At 37.3% G+C, this 19,226-nt stretch overlaps 1 protein-coding gene across 1 annotated transcript in view; it reads right to left on the bottom strand.

Moving 5' to 3' along the window:
• mgat5 (alpha-1,6-mannosylglycoprotein 6-beta-N-acetylglucosaminyltransferase) overlaps positions 1–19,226 on the bottom strand; it is a 76,638-nt gene that overhangs the window by 53,172 nt on the left and 4,240 nt on the right. The window contains exons 2-3 of the mRNA XM_067395945.1: positions 11,183–11,605; positions 2,607–2,774 (exon numbers count right to left, since the gene is read on the bottom strand). Coding sequence (XP_067252046.1) covers positions 2,607–2,774; positions 11,183–11,423 — 409 coding nt within the window. The 5' untranslated portion in view covers positions 11,424–11,605. The remainder of the gene's footprint in view (positions 1–2,606; positions 2,775–11,182; positions 11,606–19,226) is intronic.

The raw sequence follows: 19,226 nt of genomic DNA, 5'->3' as shown, positions 1-19,226 counted from the left end.
TTAGTAAACCATAGTAGATCACATATCTTTATATAGAGCAGATGGTCATGAATGAGCCAAATAGAACATAAGACAATGCATAGATCATGGAGTGACGTGACATGACGCTTGGATATAGCTATAGGACTTCTGGGATCTGATCGCGTCTCAGTTCATGGTGCAGTGTTTTTCAATGTCACTGTAATGTTCAGTAAAATCACTTGTTTGTAGGGTTTTTTGGTTAATTATGTTTCAAAATAAATGGCTAGTTTAGAACACGTAACTACCTCAAAACTAGCATTTTAACGATGAGCTTGCTTAATTGATCATGAAATCGATCTTCGATTAATTGTTAGCATCCCTACTTAAGCCCGAAACACACCAAGCCGACGCCAACGAACTAGTGGCGACAAAAGCAGAGCGGGGTTGGCTCGCGTTGGCAGGTTGGCAGGTCCAAAGTTGCCCTGACACACCAAACCGACACCCGACGGCCAAGTAGCACATCTGTTCTGCACCTGCATAAGAAGAAATGCCTTTCCGTACCAGCAGGTGGCAGTAGCTGAACACCCAATCAGAATGATCAGACGGCCCGACTGACCGACAAGCTCCGACGCCGATTCAACATGTTGAATCATCCGGAAGCTGACAAGGGCCAACTTCAGCCGACGGTGCGGAACACACTGAGAAAACGTAGTCGGCCGACGAACAAAAACTGCCCGACACCGACCGTCGGCTTGGTGTGTTCTGGAATTTAGAAGTCAAAAAGGGTATATGCTACAGCACGTTTTTTTTGCCAGTTTTATCATCTGCCAGCAAAACTCACAAATTTGTTACTACTGAAAATGTTTGTCACCAGAACTGTCATCACAGCAGGTCTGTCAAAAAAGTAGTCAGAGAAAGAGAGAGTTAGCGATATCCAGGCGCTGTCAAGCGCCACATGACTCAACAGGGGTTTGGCCTATATTAAGCATAGTGAGTCAGAAGCGATGATCACATCCGCGCACACATCAAGTTGAGCGACAGAGAAAACACACACACACACACACACACAACCTTTACAGAAAAGCACAGGCGGTACCATGTTACAATGAATGCATCAGATGTTAATACCTCAGTATTTTAAATATAAGCATGGAACTTGTTGATTACCACGTTTTACATGGTAGCTACCTCAAGGTAATTCTAACACTATTGTAAGTTTCCCAAAAATATTATTACCATATGTCCAAAACAGTGGTACTACAACTGTAAATGCACAAACTGTCCAAAAAAAAAAAAAGTATTACTTAACCAAATACTATGACATTAATGTGTTCATGTCCAAATAATGGTATTATTACTGGATATTTACAAGAAAACATGCTATTGTTGTGGTAAATATCCTAAGGCAATGGATGGTCAATGCCTAAATAAATAGTTATGTATTCAAAAACATGGTAATACTGTGGCAAATGTCCAAAACCACTGTATTTTAGTTGCACAAAATAAAAAAAATATAAAATATTGAATTTAATTTCTGTGGTAAATGTCCAGAAACATCTTTTTACAATAGCAACAATAGTTCAACTATAGTATTTTTAGTGAAACCAATCTGACTAAACAAAACATGGCTACTAGAGTTTAACTATAATATAACACCATGATTAATCGTCATGTTCTAAAACATGGTATTACTTTGTGAAATGTACAAAATGATACTGATACCCTTAAAAAAATGACTGTGATGTTACCGGTACAGTACTGGTACAAACTGTGATAGTACGGTGATTGCAACAGATGGTAATACAGTTGTACTTTGGTATATTCCATGGTAACAAATGATAATAGAACACCATAGTTTTGCCATGGCAGATGTCCAAATAACCATAGTATTACATTCACATCAGTCATTTGGTCAATGACAGTTTCCCAGATGGCATACAGCCTATATGAACACACACACACATCCAGATTATAATCAAACTTTAATGCTGCCAAGCCAAACTTCGCTTTAGTGACAAATTCAAGCTACATTGACTCTCAGCTGTCTCACTACAACCTGAAACAACATTACATCAGTGTATTAATAAACACAGATGTAGTAAAAATCAACTAGCGTAACTGTAAACCACAAAAACCACCTAAGCAGAAAACCTCATAGAGGTGCACGTGATCCTAAAGAAAATGACTTCTTTTAATGAACAAATTACATAAAAATGAACAAAATGAAGCCCCATCCTAGATTTTTTGCTGATGAATATCCCATTGTCTTTAATTACAAAGCTACCACCCATAATGTAACCGAGCCCTTTTCTTTCTAGCAAACACTTGATGGTGAAACTACAAATAGTTTGTTCTTTAACATGGTCATTAATCATCTTGGAGCTGAAGGAAAATCAATGGAATCCAATAAAGAGGGCAGGAACTGTGAAAGAAAACCATGTATGTGTGTGTGTGATGCATACAAGAGTGTGTGCTGTGATGTGTAAAGAGTGCTGTGTTTTCTCAGAGGTCTGCGGAGAGACACTGACTTTGGAAAGTGGGTGGTCAAGGAGAAACAGAAGTGCTGAACTGCTCAATAGGAAGATTAGCAGAAAATATATCAGTGCAAAGAGTAGAGTATGATGAGAAAGAAAGACAATCTGTACCTGCCACATTGACTTTCTCTGGGTTAACAGGGTTCGGTCCAGGGGTCCCGGTTCCATTGGTCAGGTTAGTACTTGTTCCGTTGTAGATGATATTGTCCACTTTAGACTCCAGCTTTGATAATCTCTGCATTATATTATCCAGAAGAACAGCTAGAGTCTTCTTCAGATCTGCACAACAGAATATGATATACATATGATTAAAGGTGCCCTAGAACTTTTTTTAAAAAGATGTAATATAAGTCTAAGGTGTCCCCTGAATGTGTCTGTGAAGTTTCAGCTCAAAATACCCCATAGATTTTTTTTATTCATTTTTTTAACTGCCTATTTTGGGGCATCATTATAAATGAGCAGATTCAGGGTGTGTGGCCCTTTAAATCTCGTGCTCCACACCCCAAGAGCTCTCGCTTGCCTTAAACAACATAAAAAAAGTTCAAACCGCTAATATAACCCTCAAAATGGATCTTTACAAAGTGTTCGTCATGCAGCATGTCTAAGTACAGTGTTTATTTTGATGTTTACATTGATTCTGAATGAGTTTGAGGCTATGATCCGTGGCTAATGGCTAATGCTACACTGTTGGAGAGATTTATAAAGAATGAAGTTGTGTTTATGAATTATACAGACTGCAAGTGTTTAAAAATGAAAATAGCGACTGCTCTTGTCTCTGTGAATACAGTAAGAAACGATGGTAACTTTAACCACATTTAACAGTACATTAGCAACATGCTAACGAAACATTTAGAATTACTTTAACAAATAACTTTAACAAAGAATTTACAAATATCACTAAAAATATCATGTTATCAATGATCTTGTCAGTTATTATTGCTCCATCTGCCATTTTTTGCTATTGTCCTTGCTTCCTACCTAGTCTGATGATTCAGCTCTGCACAGATCCAGACGTTACCTTACTGTTACGTAACAGTCGGTGTTATGTTGAGATTCGCCTGTTCTTCTGAGGTCTTTTAAACAAATGAGATTTATATAAGGAGGAGGAAACAACGGAGTTTGAGACTCTGTGTATGTCATTTCCATGTACTGAACTCTTGTTATTTAACTGTGCCGAGGTAAATTACATTTTTGAATCTAGGGCACCTTTAACTTAAAAGAAAACAACAGAACAAAGCAGAAAAAATAAATTATATATATATATATATATATATATATATATATATATATATATATATATATATATATATATATATATATATTTTTTTTTTTTGCATCCAATTGCCACATGTTTCAGGCTAACATTTATCCATCTTGTCTTCTGAGAATAGAATAGAATCGAACATAATAGATCATTATGATGAAGAAAAAGGCATGGTGCCCATTTATATTTTCAATCCTCACACACCTAAACGAATGAGGTCAACACACCTCCGGCATTTCAAACAGGCTTTATTATGACTTCAGCTGAAACACAAGCTTCCTGCAGAACAGTGGGATTAAGAACCACGCATATGCTCAATAACTCAATAACCTGGAGTTTCATCTTGATAACACACTGTAAAAGATGATTAAGTTCAAATGCAGAGAGAGTCAGAGAGGACGAGTGGGGCGTGGAATGATCCAAATATAATTATGAATCAAAATCCTGAGATTCATTTAGTAGAGATTGATTGTTTATTCAGTGATTCAGTGTTAAAGAATCTAATAAACAAACAAACCACATGTAATAGGCAAGGCAAGTTTATTTATATAGCACATTTCATACACAATGGTAATTCAAAGTGCTTTAAACCATAACAATATAGAAGAAGGACGGATAAGCATCATTCTTTTACCATGGTCCATTTTTTCTCTCAAGGAGGACACTTCTGTCATTAACAAGATTCCTTTCAAATACAATGGTGACTACTTGAATGAAGAACAAATATGTTGTTACATTGTTTTCCAGTGACGTAATTGACAAAACCTTGAACTACTTGTTCCTGTTTCTAACTCACATCTCAAAAACTGAAAAAGGGGAAGAAGTAGAGAAAAGAAATGTACTTCTCACAATGCATGACTAGTAAGAACTTGCCCAATCCATTCAAATCCCAAATGATTTTTCATGCAGAAATGTGTCACATTATGAAAGTTAAACTTGTTACGGATGTCTAACTCATTTCATCTCTTTCTCTCTGGCTCAAAAAAAGAGTCCAAATCCGGTCGGATTTTGTCTGACAGATGGAGACGAGAGAATAATCCATATTTCTATGTCACCAAGTGCCACTGCTCTCAATGATGATGACGTCATGACATCATCACACTTCCCAGGACTAAATCCCTCAGAGAGCAGTAAACCCTTCGGGGCTAGTCACATTCGTATAACCGGCATGTGACATTAAAGGTGTATGTCATTTTTTTGACCGTATTAAAGCATAAAAATACCATAATATGTTTTCAGATATTTAGGAAACATTTTAAGTTCAAATACCTGGGTAACACTTTACAATAAGGTTCATTAGTAAAACATTAGTTAATGTAATAACTAACATGAACTAACCATGAGCAACACATTTGTCACTGTATTTACTAATCTTTGTTAATGTTAGTTAATGAAAATACAGTTGTTCATTATTTGTTCATGTTATTTCACAGTGCATTAACTAATGTTAACAAGATTTTAATAATGTATTAGTAAATGAATTGAACAAATGTGTAGGAATATCTTTTGTTTTTATGTTATGTTTTTTTTTTTTTTTTTTTTAAAGTAGAGATGCACCGGTTGACTGGCCATAAATCAGAACCGGCCGGTTCTTGCTCCAAGCACACAGTCAGCAACCGGTTTTTAGTTTTACATTTTGGCTGGTCTTTATTCCAGATTTGCACACAAACTGCATTGCAATCATTTGTCATTTATGTGGAAATATTACGAAGTCTGTAAACAGGATGTTACGGGAGGCCAGAGACGGAACACGCTGAAGACGGACACAAAGAAGAGAACAGATCAAATACTGTATCAGGCACAAGCAGCTCACTGTTCGTGATGCTCAAAATATAGGAAGAAAAAAAAGAATTTTTTAATTGGGGTGGGCATTTATATGAATGCATCTCTGAAGGGAACTGACTGTCTTCAGAAAAGTTTCAATGGCATTTTCTTTTCCTTTTACTTCCATATAAAGTAGTGTTTATAAACGTAGCGTACAACGGTACCTAAAGAAACCTGCTGTTTCATAAGCGCCATCTACTGTTAGAGAATGAATTTGCATTTTCATTCAGTCCATCTGTGGTTTTTGATTCATACAGTTGTGTCTAATCTAATCAAAAACAACTGCTTATGCTACATGTGTGTAGCATCTTTTGTTTGGATCGCGATTAAATGCAGTGATTGCCTCTAATTTCAAATGGCTACAGATAAAAATAAAAATTTTTTTTTAAAAAGGCATTGGAATCAGCCAATTTGGTTGTTAAATAGAAAAGAAACATACTTTAACATTAAACAAAAAAAAGAATGATACAATAAAAACATTAACAGAAATAAATGCTACAAAGGCATACAAAAGTTTCAGACAGGAAGGAATCTTAATAATTTTCAGTATTTCAAAGCTTTTACCATTCTAACATCAAACCACCTTTGAGGACCATCATTACAGTTTAGAGCAAGGGTTTCCAAAGTCAGTCCTGGAGGGCCACTGTCCTGCAGAGTTTAGCTCCAACTTTCCTCAACACACATGCCTGGAAGTTTCTAGTATGCCTAGTAAGACCATGATTAGCTGGTTCCGGTGTGTTTAACTGGGCTTGGGTTATTCCAGGATTGAGTTTCGAGACCCCTGGTTTAGAGGGTAAGATGGCACACACCAAATAATCTGTTAGTAATCAGATTGACAGCTCAATCGGACTAAAAAGCCTTCATGTAAACACCTTAATCGATCCAATTGAGCTCGATCCAAATTAAATTTCGATCGGATTAAAGGGGTGTTTTATTCCTTTTTAAAATCTGATAAAGAGAACATGTAAACACCTGTGTGGCGACCAGGGCAGGCGAGAGCCGTGAGGGAACGGCGCGAGGCCGGTGGCGCGAGTGTTAGTGAGCTTCACCTGGGAGGCGCACCGGCCTTGAGTCCCTCACGGAGGAGCTCCGGGAGCATAAAAGGAGGAGCGACTACCGTGAAGGACGAGAGAGGACCAGGCCTGGACTTTATGTTATGTTTTATTATGTTTGTGTGGCCGGCAGACGTCCGCGAGGGTCTGCCGGCATTACTTTCGTTTTGTTCTTTATTTTATATTAACGTTTGCTGAATGTTCGCCGGTTCCCGCCTCCTTCTTCCCCCATCTACTAACCTCGTTACAACCTGATCGGATTGAAAACCAAAACTGGAAAGGACTGCGCATGTGCAATGATGTAGAAATGGCGTAATGCAAGGAACTCATGTTAATCTAAAATTCTCCTAGCACTCATCGTCTGTGAAGTGGAGCAGAACAACATCCCGTTAGTCCATACTTCATAATCTAGTCACAGTCACACTATTCTGGGGCGTTTTTACTGTTTGTTAAATATAAGCAACATGCACAGAATAACAGTTCATGTGCTCATCGCCGCTAATCAGGACCCAAAATCAATTAATATTAAGTCTGCTCTTTAAAACAAACATTAATAGAAATAAAGAAGCAATGTAGGAGAATAGCATGTGCAAACAGTAGGAAACTGTATATTCGTGCACCGTGGGCATTGTCAAAAAATCAATTCTGATTTGAAGCTTGTGTCATATAAATGCGCACATCAACCTGATCACTTTATTTAGCGTTCATGTAAACACTATGTTCAGATTAATCGATTAGAATGATCTCATTCCAATTTAAAAAAAAGGTGTGCATGTAAACATAGCCACCGTTTCCAATGTAAAAGTAAGGCGACCTTTAGATGAGCCAAACCCAGATCTGAAAGATAAAGCTGGATTTGTGATTTTACCCATCATATTACTGCAGTGAGTCATATGTGACCTTACATCTACCATTTTTGTCTTCTTCTCTAGCTCTCTTTATCACTTTCACTCTCAAAGGATAATGCAAATTGATCTTTCGCTTCAGCCTGGTTTAATCATTTCTGGGTGTCTGTAATTCTCTCCTCGCTTGTCTGTCTGACTGTCTGTCTCACTTATGAACTGCAAACGGGATGCATTTCCTGGAACTTTAGCGAGATGCGATGTAGACAGGAGACAATATACTGACCAAGATTAGATTATCGAGAGCAAAAAGCCACAGTTCTGGTTTACAGGAAAAACAGAAAGTGGAACAGAATACAATACTTGGACATACAGCAAACTAACTACAGATGCAAAATTATGCATGGAGACCAGATACATTTTTGTTCCTTGTTTTAAGAGAAACCAGATTCCATCACAGATGGCACAGTGATTGAATTTAATAGGTCAAACAGGAACAGATCAGGTTGAGACAGGAATCTGTTCTTATAATGAACCAAGGTTCATAGCAGTTCACAGCCAAACCACTAAGAATTATAAACATTGACGTTTACAAGTATGTGCTTGACAAACGTGTTTAACACTTGCAGAAGATTTCTTATAGAAATGGACTTCACTTAATGTAAAACCCTGTTTTGTTTTTCCTTTTTGCCCGCATTCTCCACCAAGTGAAAATCGCAATTACTTGGCAAAGATTATTGTCATGTTACGGCAGAAAATTTTTAAATTCTATATTATTGTGTCTAAATAAATTTAAAAAAAAAAGAATAAACACTAATTTTATAAAAGAAATTTAGGCATCACAACATTATAATGTATAATATGTAGAAAAATAGGGCTGCCCCCTACTAGTCGACAAAAAGAGGCTTAGTCAACCAAAATATTACTAGTCGGTTAGTCGCAGGAAAAAAAAAACAACCTCCAGACGAAGTGGCGAAGTCCAAGGTCCGTGAGGGACAGATCGTTAACGGCGGGTCCTTGTGATAATTACAGTACGTTGGGTAGGAAATCCAAACATTTGCCTATCATCCATCGACCTCAAATATGACTTATCATTTAAAACATGTTAATAGCAACTTAACGTGGCCACTTGCTCTGACGTTAACCTAGATAAATAACCAATCCAACAATTGTCCAGATCTTCTGCAACACCAGAGCCATTTTATCTACCACGTGAAAACCACAATTACAATCACTACACAAACAATAAATTCTATACTACTGTGTCTAAATACATTAAAAATAAAAGACTTGTTTTAAAGCAAAAATCTATTTAGAAAGCACAACATTATAAATGTACAATATGCAAAATGAATATTCCTTTAGAGATTAGCCAAAGATAGCGGTTTCTGCAAAAACAAAATGTTGAGATCGTACAATAATTGTTAGACCCCCTGCAACACAATCACGGATCCCCTGCCCTGAGAAAGTGCTTCCTCACACTGGTTGAGTTACCTCTAAAAGCATGGGCCTTATCACCAACCGACTAAGGCATTCGTTACTGATAATGTTACCACGGCTACATCTTACACGTCTGACATTCACCTGCATGATATGCTATCGAGGTCAACTCTCCTACACAAAAAACGCAAAAGTCACGTGTGTTTACTTGCGCCACACACCTCTGAATGTATCTTGAACCTCATAAATATATCAACAAATTGCAACCTCACCTGTAAAAGAAGCTATTTAGCACAAGAAACGGTGGGCGTATTGTTTGAAAGAAGCCGTGTGGTGTGTGTCTTTGCTTCTGGATCGATAGTCATCCGTGGGCCGTAATGAGGCCTCTTGCCCAACGGAGCGCCTCTATTAGCAGCATGAATAAGTTATCGACGGATGTACACTGTGCTCTGAGAGAAAGGCTAAAACAGACACCGTTACGGCTTTCTTCTGTTTAAGAATGATGACATTGTCTCTTTAAACATTAGCTGTTGTTATGGTTGCAGCCCATCACAAATGCATCTTCCGCATGGCATGGCTTATCAGCTGCAGCCTCAGGTCATCATGGGAGCTAAATATAGGTTAAAACGTGCAGTGGAAGAAAAAAAAACACTGGGAAAGACAAAGCCAGAGGAGGTGAGATATAAAAGCCGTAGTGCTGCAGCAGTGCAGCAGCCGTGTCGGTTTATACGACTGATATGAAAAACGGACTTCAAACTGACTGCTGGATTCAAATTGCACAACTGCAGTGTTCCCATCTCCCGCAGTTTCTTGGATTCCCGCAGCTTTTCTTCACAGTACAGCTATCTATTCCTCACACCATCGTCAAATGAATTAAAATGAAGGTTACAGGTTGTTTACGGAGCTGCATAGGAGCAGAAAATGTTCTGAACTTCTGAAAGTAGCTTCATTGGTTGCGACTGACCACAAAGATCTTCAAAGCTCCCAAGCAAAAAATGAGAAAAACCAGTGATGGGATGTCAACTAATAAAAATAAATCTTACAATTGCAGTTCTCAGTTATTCAGGTCATAGGTCTGTAACTCAAAATGACTACTCATTTAGGTGGCTTCAATAGTTGCGACTGACGATGAAGATCTTTGAAGTTTTCAGCCAAACAAAAAAGAAATACGAATGATGAAATATCAACTGCAAAACTTTGTGGTCAAAATTTACATTAAAGGATTAGTTCACTTTCAAATAAAATTTTCCTGATAATTTACTCACCCCCATGTCATCCAAGAAGTTCATGTCTTTCTTTCTTCAGTCGAAAAGAAATTAAGGTTTTTGATGAAAACATTCCAGGATTATTCTCCTTATAGTGGTCTTCAATAGTCACAGTTGAAGGTCAAAATTACAGTTTCAGTGCAGCTTCAAAGGGCTTTAAACGATACCAGACGAGAAATAAGGGTCTTATCTAGCGAAAAGATCAGCCATTTAAAAAAAAAAAAAAAAAATCAACTGTATATGCTTTACAAACACATATTATCGCCTTGCACGTATTTCCGCTTTCCATATTCTTCAAAAAGCTTACGCTGTGTGTCCTAAGCCTTCCCTATTCTACTTACGGAATGAACGCGGCGCCAGTTCAATTTTTTCCGTAAGCAGAATAGGGAAGGAGTGGGAAATACAGCATAAGCTTTTTGAAGAATATGAAAGTGCGTTTTGGCGGAAGCACTTGGAAGGTGATCATTTGTTTATTAAGCATACTTTTACATTTTTATCGCTAGATAAGACCCTTATTCCTCGTCTGGTATTGTTTAAAGCCCTTTGAAGCTGCACTGAAACTGTAATTTTGACCTTCAACCATCTGGAGGCCATTGAAGTCCACTATAAAGGAGAATAATCCTGGAATGTTTTCATCAAAAACCTTCATTTCTTTTCGACTGAAGAAAGAAAGACATGAACATCTTGGATGACATGGGGGTGAGTAAATTATCAGGAAAATTTCATTTAAAAAGTGAACTAATCCTTTAATACATCAAGAATGGATGCGGGTACAATTCTTAGTTATTCAGGTTATAGTAGAATGTTATAGAAGATGTATTCTGGATAACTGGATGTATTTCTGTAGCTCAAGATGTTCACTACACATCCAAATGGCTTCATCTTTGCAACTAGAAATGAAGATCTCTGACATTCCCAAACAAAGAGAAAAAAACTGATGAGATGTCAACCCACGAAACTACTAGACAGTATGCAATTTTGGATACAGCTAAAGACTCACCGTATGCCGTCATGGTGCCTACGTAGGGTCCGTCCATCACGCTCTGGTTCTCCTCAGCGAGGGCTTTGATATATCGCTTGCTGAGATCCAATATCTGCATGCGTAGCTGTGCACTGCTTTCGTGCGTCGCCCGCTGCTGGATTGTGAAATGAAGCAGCATCATCCCCCAAATGAAGCCGAAACTCACAAGAAAGAATCCCAGCTTTTGGGAGGACAACTTCCACAAGTACACGGAGCCCATGGTGAGGAAGTTCGTTTAAGTGTGTGGAGTGTGTGTGTGATTCAGGATGAGTTGAGCCTCATGGTGCTCAGGGGGGCGTGGTCTCTAGTCTTTCTTTTCCTCACTGCAGTCCATTCCTTTTAGCTCAAGCTGTCAATCACACCAGAGACACGCCCACCAGAAGCTCCATCACAATGAAGACACTGTAAGAAACAAGGAAAGTCAAAATTAGTCTTAGGACTTGGGCCAGTAAGAAACCTGGTCCGCTGATAGACGCTTTCAAACACTTCTGTGTGCTTTCAAACGCTCCCATGTGTTGATCACTGAAGCCAATCACAGACATATATGTTGAGCGCGTGAACACAATGGCCAATCAGAGGTGTTCAACAGCGTTCAAAGCGTCACATTTTCAAAATTTCAGTACCGACTTGGTATGGAAGTCTGTACTTTTGACAACACTACCCAGATGACTCTAGCAACCACTCAAATGACTCTGACACCCAGCAAATTGACCCGAGTAATCACTCAGAAGACCCTAGCAACCACCCAAAAGACACAACAAATGACCCAGATGTCCCTAGCAAGAAGACAACCCTCAAATGAAAAGAAGAAACCACCCAGATAACAGTAGCAATAGCATACAAATGAAACTATTTTGTTCCACCATGTGCTGTCAGGCAATGTGACCACAACTGTGACATCATAATGTATGACCACATAACCAGGGTCACAATATGGTCTCTAGTGTTTCACATTGTTTGAATAGTTGAACAGATCGGTGGCATTTCAATGAGGGGATTGAGTCAAAGCAAATGATGAAAATGTTAAGCAAACCTCGAATGAAAGGCATCCAGAGAACGAAAGATAAACAGTTAGGCCCATTTTATATGAACACAAATATACTTATTTGCATTGGGGCACAGATTTAAATATAGTCAGCAGAAATGTAAGCCACTGACAATATGGGCACAAAGGCTGAATACACACTAACTGTTGACCTTCTGATGTGGTTGAAACATTGATGACCGTATAATCCCAGCACAACCAGTTTTAGAAATGTTGCCCAATCACTTTACTCTCCTTTCAGACCTACTGTAAATGACCTTTGATATTTAAAAAGGTGTTATGAATGTTGTTAAAGTAGAAAGCCACTTGATGTCAAGGCATGAAGCAGTTCTTACAAACTTATTAAAATCACTGTAACGCACACCCTTGAGTAACAGTAACAGGATAAAGTTATCAAGCTTAACATGAGATTATAGATAGAATATATGTTACATTGTTTTTAATGTGACATTTTCTTTAACATATTGCAGATATTGTAGCTTAGCAAAAATGCATTGGTGTCTCTAGCATGACTACTAAAAGTGTGGTCACATTTACTGCTGCTCGGTGAAATTTCGTGAGCAAAAATTCAACAGGAATATGCGCGTTCAGGAGTTTCATGTGATTAACAAAATCTGCATGGGGAACAATTTCACCCTGTTCAAGAATTTGTTGCGCTGGCCAACAGAAAGCTGTTTGGTTTGAAAGTGACTTCTCTGTTGAGCTGTGCTTAAGCAAAATATTGCGTGAAAATATTGTAGCGATGTATGACTTTACTTTATACTTTATTTGTCCCTGTTAAGGGAAAATTTACCTGTATTGCCCAAGACAATTTTCCCTTAACAGGGACAAATAAAGTTTAAAGTAAAGTTAAGTAAAGTCATACATCACTAAGATATTTTCACGCAATATTTTGCTTAAAGTTCACTAATGTGACCGCATCCTAAGTGTGATATTGCTAATAAAGCACGATATTGCAACTAACATAAACATCATCGAAGCCCAGCCAAACTATTCGATCTGCGTATCCACATTCAGATGAACAATGTTTTAACAATTCAAAGGGAGTAAAATTTACATATAAGTAACTTATGTACGAATGTTATTGACATTGTTTGCATACACTGTAAAAAACGAGTTGTGAATAAAACAAAGATTACTGGAGTATCAGTTTTCTACTTCAAAAATTCATGTTAAAAATGTAATTTTCTTGTGACATTTAAAAGGAGTTTGAGTGAAAATTGTTTCTACACACAAAAAAAATTCTGTCGACAGAACTATAAACTTTAAAACTGTTGTATCGAGGAATTGTTCACGACTCAAAAGTTTGCCGAAAGAGAATAACGCATATTTCGCTTTAAAGGCAGAACAACTCAAAAGTCAATTATTCACAAGTGGTCGAAGTGTCAAATAAAATGCAAAAAGATAAGGGAACAAAGGCATGTTTCATGATGCGGTCATGAAATACAACAAAAAGAGAAAGAGTTTATTTTTTAACGCTACAGTTCAAGAATGCACACACACGTTAGCATGGTAAAATCGTTCCCTGACAACAACTGCCTTTCTTTGCGAAAAGAGACATGTTGGATGCACATGCAACCTCCCACACACACACTCTCTCCCCAATATACTCTTGTACAAAATATCAATGAATCTTAGATACAATTATTACACAAATAACTTTAACCCTTAAATGCATACCTCGGGTCTTTAAAGACCCGGGACGTCATTCACTAGCCTCCTCCTCGTTCATTTGTTAGACATCAACCTTCTTGGTATTCCTCAATCAATTCATTATAAAGAATATAATAAACTGATAAAAGAATGCCTTTTTTGTATTCATTTTTTGTAAAAATTGCATAGGGTCGCTAACGACCCGAGGTGTGTATGAGTGTACATATATTTTTTCTGCACAACAATAATTGTATCTTTGATGACGGAATATGTGCAATTCACCTTTATTCCACAAGGTGGCAATGTCTGATACACAATGCTGATGTCACGATCACCATCTGTTCCTGTTACAATCCTGTCAGTTCCTGGACTACATTTCCCATCATCCCCCCTGTCAATCACATGCACTCACTCCACCAATTACCTGTTGCCACATACAGCCATGCACACTCCACACTAATCACCACACCCAGCTGATACGCATTACCTGGACTATAAAGGACTCATACACACACCACCTCACGGCGAAGTCTTGATTCCTTGTGACAATTCTGAGCGTTTCCTTGTATCCTGTCTGCCTGTGATTGATCTTGCCTGTTCCTGTTTATTGACCCGTTGCTGCCTGTCCTGACCCTTGCCTTGTATACTGTTCTGTGAATGATATCCGCCTGCCTCGATCTACTGCCTGTACCCTGACTACGATCTGCCTAGCCCTTGCTGTTCCTGTTTGCCACTGCTTAGACCCTGCCTGTACGACCATGCTTACTTTTGTAATAAAAGCTTGCATATGGATCTTACCATGAGTCCCGCCTCGTTACAGCTGAAGTGACGATTCATTCAGACAGAAAAACTAAATAATAAGAAAAACATGAAATGGCTCAGCAGTTTACTACGGGGCAAGTACTGAACGCAATCAAATATGACTGTAACTGTCACTGGATTGATCTGGTGAAACTGTTGGTGATCGAAATATTGATTTTGAAGATGTTGAAAATTATATAGTTTTAAGAATATGTTTGAGATTGCAAGTGGGCTCATATTCATGACCTCAAAAACATAAAACTAGCCCATTATTTGCTGAATTTACAGGGAAATGAGCTCTGACAAGGACAGTGATGATGGCATAAAACATCTGCTCAAACTGAGCCCTTTTCAAGCTCCAAAAGGTAACAAAATATGCTTTATTTTATTCTTCTGTAATTGTTACTCTAATAACAGAGGAGTTTTATATTGACGTGACAGCTAGAGATCCATCAGTGTTAGATATAGATCCGGATCAATAAAGACCCGAATATGTAAGAATGATTGGTGAAACAGTCATGCATTTAAGGGTTAATATGAAAAAAAAAAAAACTAAAAATCAACAGTTGACGTGTATCGTGGTAAACCAGAATACATTTAGCAAAGAGCAACAAAAAGCAAAAGATGCCACATGACCACAAAGGAACCAGGTCAAGACCTATTTTTCCATTAGGTTAACAAATCTTACTAAATCTGATACTGATGAGAAGCAGGGGTAGATACAACCCCCAGGGCAAAATACAAAACTACCCTACTCATATCACACCACATTTAATAATTACCAAACAATGACTAGTTCCCTGGAAAAATGATACATCACATAATTTGCTGCTAAAATGATCTATAAGAAAGTTACACCCTTCTATCGGTATTATGTTGGTATTAAGAGTAGGTGTAACACTTGCAGAGCACTTTTTATGTTTTACTATTGTGGTTTTACAGAATAGCAAACAAATACAGTCACTTTTTTTTTAAATAAAATGTTTTGTTCCTTATCACAGACTCGTATATCTGTTCAAATATTGCCTAAATAGGACAAAGCATAATGTAGGATATTTTGTAATTGTTGTTACGCAAAAAACTTAAGTATTGCTTAAATTGTGAAAGGCGTTGAAAAATCACAGAAAATTACTAGTAGGTGTGTGCAAAACTACATAATTTTATAATTATAATTCACAATTTAGTCTTAGTTCAGGCTAAAGTGTCAGGAAGCAAACTCTGCTGTTCTTGTATAAACTACATTGTTGTTTTGCAAAACAAATTCTGTTTGCAATCAAATTACACATTTTTCAAACAATTGAAAGATGCTTTTAATAGATATTTTTTAATTATAATTACAAATATCTATTAAATATAATTATAATGTCTTATATTATACTGATTTATAATTTGTAATTATAGGCTTGCAAATATTCTTTTTGAAAAAATATCTTCCTGAGAGGAGAATATAACATTGAAAAAACTTTTTGACCTTTGTACATAATACTTTGAGATAAGCAAACATATGTTGTGATCTTATAAGCAGTATCTTAGAAACAGCAGAAGGCGACCTAGGCTTAAATGCCTCTAGAATTCCTCAATTACATCATGATTATATTTAAACCTAAGCTGCACAGTAATGCAAATGGGTTGAAAAATGACAGCACCTTTTTTATTTTACAGAGAGAACTTTGTTTGCTCAAATTATATAAAACCACGATCATGGCCGACATAACTATCAGGCTAATTATTAATCTACACAACAAATGCATCTGCAAACACAAGGCTGAACTTTAGTTCTCAAATTCGGTTTAGTTGATTCTTCGTCAGACTTTGAATTGAATCATTTTACCTATAAAGTAAATTTTCTATATGTTGCTTCTTGGAATTACAACATTATCGGAACTTTCACAAATTCACATCCCCTTTCTTTGGAGTTCCTGACATGTTGTATCAAGCCTGACACATCATATTTTTTTTTCAACACAATAAGTGTTGAAATGCTGCCCGGAAAAACTAAAATTCCTGCACTTCAGAGGAACCCTGCAGGGCGCAAGTGCCTGAAATAGAGTGGAACAGCATTCACAGAGAAGTGCCTTTTCCCTCGGAAACTTACGTAACCATAGGACAGCTATGGAAAACGCTGATGAATAATTTACAATAGGTTGAAACATTTTAAACAGTAGTTGGCCAAAGAGGTTATTGAACAGTACCGAGGACATTCAAAAGGGTTAATCTGTTGTTCTGACAGAATTTAGTTCATCTAACTTGGGTGGTCAACACTCAAGAACTGATAGTACTTTAGTAGTTGCACATTAGTCCTGATTAAATTTGCACATGATAGGTGTTATTGCTACTCAAACTACTAAAACTTTGACCACACCTTAATGAAAATCTATAATAAAATTATGTCAATATTTTCAGTCATCTTAATTTAATCACACTCACTGCAGAGGAATTACTATATCCTACGAATTCCAGCTGTAATGATTCCTTTTAATTCATACTGTATGTACTGATTAAACATAGGCAACTAAAGTAAATATCATCTGCTTAAGTAATCAATGTTAGAACAGTGTTGTGCCAACAATAGTTATACACTCAGTCTGTACTTAAACATCACAAGTAACATTGACTTTCATGCAAATTAATGTTATTTGCATCTAATAACATTTTGTAATAAAACTATGTACTATTTTTTATTTGTATTCTAGTTAACTCATTTTAATTTGATTACCGACTTCTAGGAATCGTGCTTGTTTACTGAATAAACATTGCTATAATACATATACCTGATACCATCTGTGAAAAAAGCCAATGTTAACACAGTGTCAGGCCACCCCACACCACACTGTATTTGTGCTTAAACATCACATGGAGGTGAGTATAATAAAACTAAGTGCTGTTAACATCTTAGGATTTGTTGATTTAGAATTGTAATAAAACCCTAGTTCACAAGCAGTACATTTAACGCTTTGAGCGGTGCGGTCCCACATATGGGATTTTTATTTCTGTGCCCCTGGGTGTACGGTTCCATATATGGGATTTCGAACGTTCAGCGACGCCACATAACTGCCAGATTCAAACTGAGCTTTCGCGCTTTGGCTGCGAGACGGACGCGCGCAGCTCTTGTCATATGTCACAACTATGCAGTGTTTTCAGCCACATAATGTTTTTGTTAAGGTTTCATACATTTAAATACGCATAAGCACCAGTAAAACAATACATTTAGAGTTAATAAAATACACACTGATGTCAGACATCAGTGGAAGCAGCAATAACAGTGAATTCAAATATAATTTGCCGACATTTATTCATATCAGACACACATAATGGGCCTAAGTAACTATAAAGTTTACTCTATTAGATTATTCTTCCAGTTCACCAGCCACTTATTTGCATATATTTCAGGAGAAACTGATGAATTTACGTGCTGTAGAGCTAACTGACAGGACTCTGCGAACTGCGGGGCAAACTGAGATGGCGGCCCCATCTCGTATTATAGATCAAGATAAAGATCATTTATGAAGGTTTTTAAAGGTGCCATTGAATGTTTTTTTTACAAGATGTAATACAAGTCTAAGGTGTCCCCTGAATGTGTCTGTGAAGTTTCAGCTCAAAATACCCCATAGATTTTTTTTAATTAATTTTTTTAACTGCCTATTTTGGTGCATCATTAAATATGAGCCGATTTATGCTGTGCGGCCCCTTTAAATCACGCACTCTCTGCCCACGGAGCTCGCGCTTGCCTTAAACAGTGCCTAAACAAGGTTTACACAGCTAATATAACCCTCAAAATGGATCTTTACAAAGTGTTCGTCATGCATGCGTCGCATTATGTGAGTATTGTATACTGTTATATTGTTTACATTTGATTCTGAATGAATTTGAGGCTGTGCTCTGTGGCTAACGGCTAATGCTACACTGTTGGAGAGATTTATAAAGAATGAAGTTGTGTTTATGAATTATACAGACTGCAAGTGTTTAAAAATGAAAATATCGACGGCTCTTGTCTCCGTGAATACAGTAAGAAACGATGGTAACTTTATCCACATTTAACAGTACATTAACAACATGCCAACGAAACATTTATAAAGACAATTTACAACCACCACTAAAAATATCATGATATCAATGATCATGTCAGTTATTATTGCTCCATCTGCCATTTTTCCCTATTGTTCTTGCTTGCTTACCTAGTCTGATGATTCGGCTCGGCTCGATGATTCGGTCCCTTGTCTAATGCCTTTCATAATGTTGGGAACATGGGCTGGTATATGCAAATATTGGGGGCGTACACCCCGACTGTTATGTAACAGATTCGCCTGTTCTTCTGAGGTCTTTTAAACAAATGAGATTTATATAAGAAGGAGGAAACAATGGAGTTTGAGACTCACTGTATGTCATTTTCATGTACTGAACTCTTGTTATTCCACTATGCCAAGATAAATTCAATTTTTCATTCGAGGGCACCTTTAAACGACAAAAAACACTCACACATATTTGAGGATCAAAATATCAGATAGTTGGTGACATGGTAAGCAA

This window comes from Chanodichthys erythropterus, chromosome 10, assembly GCF_024489055.1.
Source record: "Chanodichthys erythropterus isolate Z2021 chromosome 10, ASM2448905v1, whole genome shotgun sequence".
NCBI lineage: Eukaryota > Metazoa > Chordata > Actinopteri > Cypriniformes > Xenocyprididae > Chanodichthys > Chanodichthys erythropterus.
This window is presented reverse-complemented; position numbering and strand designations above follow the sequence as displayed.